The sequence below is a fragment of the Poecilia latipinna genome, unplaced genomic scaffold (assembly GCF_001443285.1).
Source record: "Poecilia latipinna isolate Pla-1442-1.1 unplaced genomic scaffold, P_latipinna-1.0 Scaffold2187, whole genome shotgun sequence".
Lineage (NCBI taxonomy): Eukaryota > Metazoa > Chordata > Actinopteri > Cyprinodontiformes > Poeciliidae > Poecilia > Poecilia latipinna.
The window spans coordinates 1-12,344 of NW_015114803.1; the positions used below are offsets into that span (position 1 = coordinate 1).

Here is a 12,344-nt window from a genome sequence, read left to right on the forward strand (position 1 = left end):
TTTTTAATAAAAAAAAAAAAAAAAAAAAAAAAAAAAAAAAAAACGCAATTGCATTGAGTTGCAGAAAGTTATTTGTTGTTGACCTACATCTTGACCAATCTAAATTTTAGTTTGTTTTTTTTTTTTTTTTAAGTTTTCCAAATCAGTTTAAAAATCAAACATTAGTTGACTGTTTCTCAGGAAAACTAAAAATTCATTCAATTTCAGATTGGAGAGCAAATTTCTGAAAATGAAAATTCAGACACTTCTTTCTTTAAACAGCCCGATGTTCTTGGTTCCTCCCTTTCTGTAGATCATTCTCACACATTTTCCCTCATGTTTTCCTTTGGAAGCGAATATGCAGCGTCTCCAAATGCACTTGTGTATGGAAGTTAGATAATTTGGATGACCTTGTGAATCTTTATCAATAAGCAGAAACGGATCATTTGATCTACCTCATTTATTAAGATGTAGAAATAGTTTTGTAATACTGCAGTTTTCTTGAATATCCTACAAAACATACAAACAGGATACATTTCAACTTCATTAAGAAAAAACAGTCAAATAAATATATAAAAACAACATTTCCCTCTTGTATCTTGCCCTGTTTTTTTCCGTAGTTGGTGTCTCAGAAGGAGCTCTCCGTCTTTTTGACGTCTGGCGCCTTCTCGCTCTCGGGCTTCATGGACAGGACCAGCTCCATCTCCTGGCCAGGTGAAAACTCTGGCACTTTGTTGATTTTAGCGAAGCTCTGACTGATGTCCATGAAGGTTTTGTTTTTGGTTTCAGGGAGGACAACGCAGAGGTAGATGGATCCCAGGATGCAGACCACCACGAACACCAGGAAGGCAAATGACTGCAGCTTCTCCTGCAGAAACAGAAAATGATGCACCAATGAGAGCAGATCATTTTTAGACTATTTTAGCTCATGAACGACTGCATGAAATCAGTTACACTTAAGATGAACCAACTAAATGTGACATGTAGTACAGATTATTATTATTATTATTTTTTGGTTTTGCTTTTCTTTAAACCACTTCTTTAATTACCATCCACAAAGACAGATCCTGAAACTGCTTGGCATTTTGTGCTCTTTTAAACTCCACAAAGTTTATGGTGGTCTGTCATGTACATCAATTTAGTGTTCTGATGTTTCAAGCCTTGGAAAACCTAAAAAGAATCACAAATTCACATTTGAAATGACATCAGATTTATACAGCAGTATTAGGAGGCTCAAAGATGCTTTTACAAGGAAATCAGTCATTCACATTCACACACACTTTCACACACTGATGATGGATCTCAGCCACAGATGCTGGTGGCTGTCTGTCACAGGCGAAGCAACCACGTACCGATGGCATCGGCCCTTCTGACCAGCAGGCAAGGCGGACGATGTGCCTTGCCCAAGGACACAACGACAGAGAGGGAATGCAAGACCAACTCCTACTACGATGAAATTTTCATTTCAAATTACATGTTTTTGCTAACCTGTCCAGCGTGTACCCTACGTCTCGTCTGAAATGTCTCCCTGGAGACAGGCACCAGCACCCCTCCTGACCCCACAGGGACAAGGGCGTAAGAAAATGGATGGATTTTTTTGACGATTGTTAAATACATGGAGGCAAGAGGAGAGTCTGTGGTTTTTATTCTAACAGTGGGTCTTAGTGAAGTTGTACCACATGTGTTTTGTGGATCTGGAGAATGCTTATGACCGTCTTTTTAGGAATACTGTGGAGGATCCGCGCGGCTGCTTTCCGGTCCAAGTGTACCCAAAGCAGCAGGAGCCGTGTGTGCAAAGGTAAATTTGTTCCCTTTGTGTGTTGGACTCCATCCGGGCTGCTTCTTGTCTCCAGTCTCGTTTGTGGAGCCGATAGACTGAATCTCAAGTTCGACTGGTGGAGGGGAGGGTTTCCGGTTTAAGACCCTTAGGACGTCATCAAAGAAATTTGCAGATGACGTTGTTTTCAGACCGTGACCTTTTGTCGTGAATTGGTTTGCCACCAACTGTGATGTTGCGGTGAATCTGCGCCGTCATAGTCGGGAGACATTTTCATACTTGGTGGAGCAGAATCTTCCTCACCAGTAGCGGTGGGACAAAGCGGACATGTTGTGGTAAAGGAACAACTTACACAAAAATCTAAGCTATTGATTTATTTGCCCATCCATGTTTTGACCCTTGCTTTGTGGTCATGAGGTACAGAACATGACCTAAAGAATAAAGTATCAGAAACAACTGACTGAAATAAGCTTCCTCTGCAAGACAGCTGGACCCAGCTACCTTGCAGAGGAAGAGGATGTCAATCATCCCAGGAGGAGCTTGAAGCAGCTCTTCGACATCTTAAGGAGTCGTTTCATGTGTTTCAGGCATCTCATCGGGTTGCCTTCTCGGAAACCCCCTTTCGAGGTTTTCCACACACCGGAAGGAAACCCTGGGGTAGACCCGGAACTCGCTGGAGGCACTTTATGAAACTTCTGGCCTGAACATGGGGTGGGATGAACTGGGTAGTGTTGCTCCAACAAGTGAAAGGCAATATACTGACAGATGAAACACACAAACGCTTCACATAAACAAGCACACCAGAAAAAGACCAACTCTTATATTTTTGACATACCAGAGCAACATTAATCCAAATAATGTTTCACAAGTATTTTTAATAATCATGATTAAAAAAAAGTCAGGTGTATTTTCATGTACAGATGTGTTTAAATAATCAAACTACCCAAGCTAACCTTGTCCAGAGTGTTTTGCCAATAACACAGATTAGTGACAGATTTAAAATTTAGACATTGACTGATTGCCCAGAGAGAGATTTAGAAACAGAGAGAGGATTTTATGAGTGTGTGTTTGGATGAGAGGTTTTAGGAGGGAGGGAGGGAGGGGGGGAGGGAATGCCACAGGGATTTTAGATGAGACAGAGCAACTTGACTGCCTCTCAGCAATGTTTCGCCAAGCTGTAATCCCTTTTCTCATACAGCGACAGAACCTCAAATGGTGCAATCAACCTGATAATAGAGACCCGATGTCCGCAGAACCCTAGAACCTACTTACTGCTTTTTATTTTTTAATTAATACAATTTCTGTCCAGTTTTTTCTTTTTCCAGTGTAGTTACTGACAACAAAAAGGTGACTTGTAAAGGGCCTGATCCAGCTGTCCTCAAGGAGGACTCGTCGTGCAAACGGAGCACTTTCCTGTCCGTGATGGTCATCATAATTTGAAAGCCCGGCAGATGGAGGAGAATTAGGCCGACGTTTTGGGTAAACCTTTGATCTGTTGCAGTGAGACAGCTGGGTTCAATTTGAGGCACACGCAGAAAATAATTAACCAAGGATGTAAGTATCCATCAGATGCTACACTTATACATCTCTCTGTGTAATCAGCTGTGATGTGACTTGATGAGGAGTTTCACCAGGATGTTTTCGCCAGAAGTCCAGATTTGATTGTTAGGATTAGGCTTTAGCAGATTTACGACGGTTTTGAAACGTCACAGTGACAAAAACCGTAACATTGTCAGTCCTGTGGTCAAAGGTTTCTTTGACCTTTTTGCCATGAGAAAATAAAACAAGGTTGCTTAAGTGTCAACATAACACAGATCTTGATTTTTAAAAATGCTTTGTGCTGATTTTTATTTTTTGGTGTTTTGCTTTTCCCAGTTTGTTTGTTTCGTATGCACAATGTCCTTGTTGAGCAATAAAACAGAACAGCAGAAACCAGCTAATATTCTGCAGAACAGGCATAACTACTTCAGATCATTAAGAAATATTAGCACTGCTAAGCACCTTTTCACGTTTTGTCACGTTACCAAAAATGTTGGTACCTTCTTGTGGAGATGTTGTGACAAACTACCAAAAAGTACATAATTGTGAAGTGGAAAAAAATTGCTCTACTCATTTGTTATTTTAAGACCTTCTGGTAGATTTTTGGTGCTACTTGTTTCTTTGTGTTCTTCTTTATATCTATAGGTGAGACATTAAGATAAATGCAACATCCATCATTGTGGGCGACTGACGGATTCCTGTCAAAAACTACACATTTATTACTTTTAACGTAGCCAGCTGATAATTACATTGGTAGCTGGGAACTAAACTTAGCGCTTGCTTAAGTCAGACATTCAAGTATTTTTTCGATTACCACCAACCGTCGTTTTTTTCTGGTAACCCACGGGAAGTGAAACCAGTACCATCAGAACCAGGACAACGCATGTCTTGTATCCACTAAGCTCAACAAAACCCTTATTATAAAAGTCTTTGGAAGAAGATCAGGCTTTCAGGCAACAACGTGGCAAAACAAATCAGGGCAGAATAAAGGAGATCACACAAGTAAGGAGGAGTGTAAGGAGACTAATAGAAGGCAGAACTTAAAGCTTCTCTACAGACATCCACCTAATGATGACGTTTAAAAATGACCTTGTCTGCTACGTGTCCATGCCTGAAAATTTACAGTCACAAGTTTCTGGGGCAACAGTGACTCATCCTGGGTGGATGGGAGCTCTGAGCTGCAGTGGAAGACAGGATGGAGTTGTGTGTTTGCGTGTGTGTGTGCGTGTGTGTGTGTCTCTTGTCTATTTCCATCCACAGCCCTGAACACTGTCTCAAACAAACAGACTAGAGGGAAATACACAAGATTAAAACACCAGACAGGACCATTCACTATGTTTATGGATTATCAACTAATTACTTCAAATTGCATACAAGACAACGAATTAAACATTTCGTCCTTGGATCGTAGTTATGGTGGTTCTTACTCCTCACAAACTCATAAATCTTACAAAATACCCATGAAATCTTGAATAGCTCCTTGGTGTAAGAGCAGTTCATTACAGTCTAATGTGGAGGTGATTTATTAAAGTCTTCATTTTGTCTGATTTTAGAAGGTAATTGTTCATTTGATGCCATTAATTAACTGGAGCTTTTTTCTCTCCTCCATTTGTACCGTGAACCAACCTTTTCACTAAACCTTGAAGTTTTTAAGTCCAGACTCTCTCGCCCATTTCCGCTAACCAGCCGGCATTTTAGACAACATTTACAACAATATATAAAGAGAACATGCTGCTTGTTTTCTAATGTGTTCCCATGACTATCAGTTTCTATGCTAATACTGTGTTTCTGTGTCATGAGGTCAAATTTCCTCTGTTGTTAAAGTAGCTCAGAAATGATCAATTTCAGTCATTTTTGTTCGCTATACTTAAAACTCTCAATGTGAAGCTGCTTCCATCCTCTAATAGCATTACGTGTGTGTATTCTTTGTTTTTTTTGTTTTTTGAAAGTGCAAACATGATTTTTTTTTCTGTGGAAGATGCTCAGGCAGCTCAACTGTGACATCGATCCTCATTTCTACAGTCAGAAGCACACAGAACTAAATGTCTGCCATTTAAACATGGCAAACCTTCAAAATGCTTAGTAAAAATGTCCATATGTTCACCTGACTTAACATATCTGTGTTGAATGTATCCATTTTGAATGGGAATACGTTTGGGCCCGTCCCAACTTAATCCTGCCCAGAAATTGACTTTTTTATTACATTTTACAAATAAAACTTTAGAAGGTGTCTTCTTCAATTTTTTACCTATAATTTACAATTCTTGAGTTTGTCAATACTGCTAAAATTCATATTAAATAATAATATATCCAAACACATTGATAAAATTAATTGCCTCACAGTCGCCTGTATTTTTATTGCAGTAAAAAGTCACAGACTGCGTTGAGTTTAATCCGTTTGAATACAGTGTTACCGCTGACATGTGTTTCTCTCATTTGATAAAAATGTACTTCTGTTTTATTTTTTACAGTCCTAAATAACAGCAGCGCGTTTCCCTGTGAGGTGTTTGTAGAGTGGACTAGTTAATTTTCATGATTGATGCCTGGCCGCCTGCGCGCTGAACTGTAATTCGAAACGCTTTCAAAGCCACACATTTAGCTCGGTTCTGGTCCAGTAATCCACCGCAGCATAACGGGCCATCACCTCCATCTTGAGGAAAAGAGAAAAGCGCTCCGCCTGCCTGGTGTTTATTTTCTAATTTATGTAACGTGTGCAGAAATCGCCCCGTTGTTTCTGGCCTCTTCCTTCCAAACGAATGTTTGTGTCTGCAGAATGAAACAAAGAGGCATGATTAAATAAAAGCTCAAAGATCTCTGTGGGACCTTCGAATTAAACTTTCAGCGTGACAAAACGCGCCGAATCGCTTGGTGCAATAACATCAAAACCTGCCCCAGTGAGCAGGAAATAAGGTCTGCTGCTGCAGTTCTGCAGATATTGTCGATTTATCGTAACCGGAAAAAAGCTGAAAGGGAAGTAAACCATGAAATTATGTTCACCTCGGAAGAAAACACTGAATTTAGATTAATGCCCTTACAGTTATTATGTTAGTCTCGCTTAACTGTGTTTGTTGTTAAAATGGCAGAGCATTTAAAGTACAGGTGAACTGATTTTATTTTCAATTGAATATATATATATATATATATATATATATATATATATATATACATATACACATATATATATATACATATACACATATATATATACATATAGACATATATATATACATATACACATATATATATATATATATATGTATATGTATATATATATATATATATAGGAAACAAGCAATGCTTTGAAAATTTGTCTTGTTTTTGTCCTTGTCAGCCTAACATGTTTCAGATCATAAAATAATGGTTAAAATCAGGTAAAAATAACCTCAATAATAATAATAATAAAAAAACAGGTTTTTAATTTTGATTTGAATATTTTTCAAAAGGCCAACAACAAAATCAGTCTCTAAGGGTTCATATAGCTCTATATAATAGAGATTGATAGGAAAAACACCTAGGAAGTTTGAATGATGATAAAACAAAAAAAAAAAGGATTAAATAAATCTTTGAGGGAGCAATAAAGAAGTTAAGCTTCAAATTGTTAATGCCAGCGGCTCCAGGATGAGAATGAGGGTGTCCTTCATCTACCTTTGAGGAACGGCCTCACTAGCAAAAAAAAACACATTGCCATTGTTTTAGAAGTAACTCCAGAAATGGCAAGTAGGAGTTTAAACTGATAAAAAGCATCAAAAGATGACCAAAGATGAAACAGTTCAATACAAATGCGAAACAAAACCTCCTCAACCTGCGTGCCACTCATATTTCTGTCAGTTTTTCTACGTACTTCAGAGATGCTTCGCTTCATCTCTGGTCTAAACTTTGTGACGCCTCCGTGGCGTTCTGTCATGTCAGTATAAGGACGTGACAGTGCAAGAGCGTGTCGTCTGAACAGGGGTCAGAGCTGGTTTCAGGTGCGAGTCAGGGACCGGTGAGTCACCGCTGTGATCTGGATGCCCGCTCTGTGCCTCGCAGTAGAAGCGGGTCCTGAACGAAGCAGGCAGCAAAACGAATACTGCAATAACAGCGGCGGAGGCAGCCTAAAAATAACCTTCTGTCGCTTCTCGTCTCTCACACTTGTCCACACCTCACCCACTTTGGTCGGCCTTATCTCCCGGGTCCTTCTCTTTGCCTCTGTGACTTTTACTCTTGCAGGTCGTTGCTCACACGTACTCAAGTAAACCGTACCGAACAACCGTCAAAGTCAAAGTTATTTGTCTCCCTTGGGAGAAATGTGACGTTCAATGTGACAAACACATTGCACTCTTTAGAGACATTACTGTTGCTTCAGCGATTTTTACACACAAGATTTGAATGCATAGGTTTGAATTTAGTATTTTTCAAAATTATAAATTGATGCGCAAATAAATACATATGACCTGCGCTGATATTTGGATGAATGCCACTTAGCACAGTGCAGATAAACCACACGCTTTTGGTGGTCATTGTGCGTCTGGTATAATTCAGGTTGGGTTGAGAACGCTGTTCATCAGCTTCTCGCTTCTCTGAGTTTTGCATATATTTTGCTCCGTAGGTTGTCTGTGAAAACTGGAGGACGCGTCAATTTACCGTTAGACCAACCCAAAAAGGGACGGAAATACAAAATTACTTTTGAAAATGTACATTTGTGCTCATAAATGTGTTTTTCCAATGAAAAGCAGGGAGCTAACCTGTCACTACATGACTGCATATAATTACTGAGGGTGAAGAGCACAGCTGTTGTAGGTCTGAACCCTTCAGTTTTATCAGTCTTTTGAAAACAGGAAGGATTCAAATACAAAATACAAAAGTCTCAATCAACCCTCCTCTCTAAAAACCCAGAATGTGAATTTGTTTCTTACCCTGTGTTTTTCGGCTATTTTAAGTTCACTTCACTCTTTACCTTCAGCACACGACACTCACGGCTGAAAAGACAAAATTAGGTTCATCTTGAGGGTCTGAAGAGAAAACAGGCAAACAGCCTTTGACAGAAGGTCAAAGCATCGGTAGAATATCCAGGATGTCATGAGGAAAGTTTCACTCTCATCTTCAGGTTCAGCTTTGACTTCTCCTCAGGTTCAGCTTTGACTTTCCCAACACATAGTTTTTTTTTTTTTATTAAAATGTCCTTCCAGTTAAAAGGGAGAGGGAGTTTATGTTTGTGCATAAATATCTTTTGACCCTCCAAAAGCTACTTTCTGTTTGCCATTCACAAATTTCTTTAACCAATTGTTTAATTAATCAGCATACAACTAGTTTAATTCTCTTTAGATATGAGAGTGAATATAAAAGGCTGTGTGTGAATATAAAAGAAAAAAAAAAAGACAAAAGTTCTTTGGTGACCAAAACCACACCATGTTCAAAGCAACCTAAAATCCCTTTCTTCCTCGTTCTGATGGCTGCTAAATCTCAGCAAGTCGTCTTCTTCACGTTCTCTGGCTGCTTTGAGTTTCAGATGATTTACTATTTGTGACAACAAATAATTAAACGGGTTTACCTAATAAAGTTTAGACAAAGCTCATTTGTCTAAACTTTACTATGTACTCCACGAGGTCGTCGTTTTGAATCCATCAGGAAGCAAAGGGAGGACATGACTGATGTCGGGATGCTGGCGCTCTGATTGGTGCATCACTAGTTCTAATGCAAGAGCCACCTCTGTTACATATAAATCAATGGAAATTGGTATTTTCTCAACAGCTACATCAGATTTACTGCTAAACAAACTCAATGGTAGATTACTAAATAGCTTAATCTTTATGTCTGTCTCCATAAACCCATGTTGGTCTTATGCTCGTCTTCGTAATCGTGGCTGAAACACTGAGTGTTTGTAATTTTCCTCAGTGAGGAGTGAAATGAATCCATATGGCTGAGAGCTCTGAGCTAAACGCCTGGAGTGAAATACTTCACACAGAAGTCGCATCAACTCTCGATTCATGTGACACTTGCTCAAGGCACTGAGGAGCGTCTGCAAATAAAGGATCTGTCACATTCGCATCGTGTTGGACATTCAGTTCAACGTAACAGACGTGAAAAACACCTTCACATGCACATATAGCTATAATTAAAGATGCACGATACACTGAATTATAAATCAGATGCATCAAGGTATCGATTTTTAAGAATCAACTTTTTTGTAGAGGTTTTTTTTCTTTTTTTTTAATCCTAAGATATTTTCAGGGTAAATAAGTAAATTGTATTTGCAAAGCTAAATTCACAAATGCTTCACAAGTCACAAAAAAAACAAACAGATCAAAGATAAATTTCACATGACTTAAAAGCCTGTCTGGGACAGAAATGCAAATTGAGAGCCATTTAAACAGAGAATAAAATGGCTCTCCAACATGGCTGCCTCACTGTCAACATTTTTGATAGCAGTAGAAATCTTTACTGTTGAAAAAAATCATTGAGCTATTTGCAGATGTTCAAACTAAAAAGGAATGAACACCGCAAAATAAAAATAAAAATATGAATAAAAAACCCCAAAATAAAAGCCGTAATCAAAACTCCTGAGCTGGAATTGCAACTCATTTAACGAACTATTCAAAATTAGATTAGCAAGAGGGAGACGGACGCATTGAAAAACATCCACGTCAAGGATCAACTCAACCGGGAAGAAACTTCCACAAGAACATGCGAAGCAGGTTCACAGACGCCTGCTAGGAATTTCAATCAGGATAAAATTTCTGCGTCCGTCCAGAATGACGGATAAAGCCGACTTCAGATTTGACTTTCAGACAAACCTTTGCCAACTTAAAAAACCCCCACAAAAAAACCACCCCAGTACGAATCAACATCTGGATGATGCTCAGATTAAGGTCAAGGCATGTGCGAGGACTACACTTACAAGAATGTGAAATATGAATATTAACTAAAACACAAACTGCTATTTTTAATGGATTTACTTTAAATTGGAGAATATAGGGACAGGGCAACAGCAAAGGAGGAGAACACAGAGTCATTTTAATGACGGCTTGAAAAATCTAAAAGAGGTGAAGGGAGCAGGACACAGTTGAATCTGCTTAATGAAAAGCTGCCTTGGAGAAGGAATGTCAGTCTGCTGCGCAGCAACAAAAGGTAGAGGGTATGACATGAAGCTGGAGGAGCAAGAGGCCGACTAATGAGTATGTATGAAGTAGAGTGAATAATTATATTTGGTTTTCAAATAAAACAACCTTATTCATCCTATTCTCCAACTCAATAACAACTTTGATGCGTGTCGCATTGCGCAATTACATTCACGAGCAGATGGTTGTGGCGTTTTTAATAGGTTATTTATGGGTTAAAGAATGAATAAAAAGGTTAAAATGTAGCATATTAAGAGACAATTTATCCGACGGTTCAGTCTTTTGGATTATCTGTGAAGCTATAGAGCCTATATATTTATAGCCTTCTCCCTGAGATCAAGCAGACACGACACCAATCCATGAAGGATGATTAACGTAGCTTCAAAGCGCGTCACAGCCGCACGGATCCAGCTTGTGAACTTGCGATGGAGAACATGCTCACTCAGGACCCCTGGCAAAACATTAAAGATCGCTTTAAACATCAAAGGTAAACGTTGAAGGAAGCGAGAGACCAGAAGGAAACTGAGAATATCCACAAACATTGTGAGGAGCTTTGTTACCTGGTCTGTCTTACAGATCGCTAACGTTTATTTCAGGATAGATCCTCTCCTCACGTTTCCAACGCAGATCAGGAGCAGTGGATGCTCCAGGCTGCTAGTTACTAATCATTCTTGCCGTCTCAAAAGTAGCAAACAAGAGCAATATGTATTATTATTATTTTTTTCTCCAGGCAGCAAATGGGTCCTCTGAATCTCCATGTACCCAATTATATAGATCATTTTTTATTTTGTCATATTTTTCCTGAGCTTCATGATTATAAGGTATTAATTTTTTGTTCATTTTTGTTTTGTTTTACTTGTCCTCTAAAGAGTAGTTTGTCATTTGCTCTTTCCTTGTTCAGTTAACTGTCTATGTTTATCCCAAAATACATTTAAATTGAAAGGAAAAGTATTATCAGTGGTTTTCTAAAATGAGTTTAGTAGTTAGAGCTTCGAAAAATAGACGAGGCACGAACTATGAACATCCCCCCCCAAAAAAAAATGGGTGTAAAAGTGCATCCCATAAGCACACAACATGTATCTTCTAAATGTGTCTTCAATGCTTCTAGGCCCAGTTTCAGGGCTCAGCAGAATTACTTGAGGTCCAGCGTGCTGAAACGTTACTGAAACCGTAAACCAAGCCGCCGCCTGCTCCTCCGTCAAATACTTTGTTTTTACAAGCTTACTGCAGCAAGTGTTTAAGGAAGAAATTAGTTAATAACTCATAAACACTTGCAAGTTTATTTTCCGTCACCTTGGACACGCTGGAAACATGTTCTCGGCACACAACTGAGGAGCTGTAATCGGTCTTTGCAGGGGAAATCATCTGACCTCCTGTGGGCACGAGTCAGGTTTGGCAGAGGCGGCATCACTCTGCGCCGCTGTGATGGCTCTTTTACAGCTCTGTGAAACAGAAAACTACACAGGGATGGTACATCAATGGGGATTCCCCCCCACCACCGCTGCTGTTTCTGCACTTACCCCCTCAGGCTTAATTCCTCTCCACTGCGATTGTAACACTTGTTGGAAGCTCCCCAACCTCTGCTGAGTTAAGCAGCGTCCGCTCACTCTGTGCAGCATCTTTGTGATACCACAGGCATACGGACAAATTTAATTCCCCGGCAGGGCAGTGAGCCCTCTGAGCCTGGAGTAAAGAAAGGACTAAACCAAGACACTGGCATTCTTCTTCCTGGATTTGGTGCAATGGTAGGAATATCATCTCCTCCCAGTGCTGCTGTGTTGACGTCTTTATTTGTGCTGCTTGACAATAGCAAGCTAACACTGAGCCATACACGTTAACCCTTTGCTTCATTCAAAGTTAAGAGATCACATAAAATTATCAGTTTCTCTGATTTTACTTTTTATAGGTATATGTTTGTGTAAAATGAACATTGTTCTTTTATTCTATGGACT

General features: G+C 39.3%; 1 protein-coding gene across 1 annotated transcript in view; it reads right to left on the reverse strand.

The window, feature by feature from the left end:
- Positions 1–424: 424 nt before the first annotated feature.
- LOC106936646 (solute carrier family 2, facilitated glucose transporter member 9-like) overlaps positions 425–12,344 on the reverse strand; it is a 104,557-nt gene continuing 92,637 nt past the window's right edge. Inside the window, exon 9 of the mRNA XM_015017780.1 lies at positions 425–847. Within this exon, the coding sequence (XP_014873266.1) occupies positions 608–847 (240 nt within the window). The 3' untranslated portion in view covers positions 425–607. The remainder of the gene's footprint in view (positions 848–12,344) is intronic.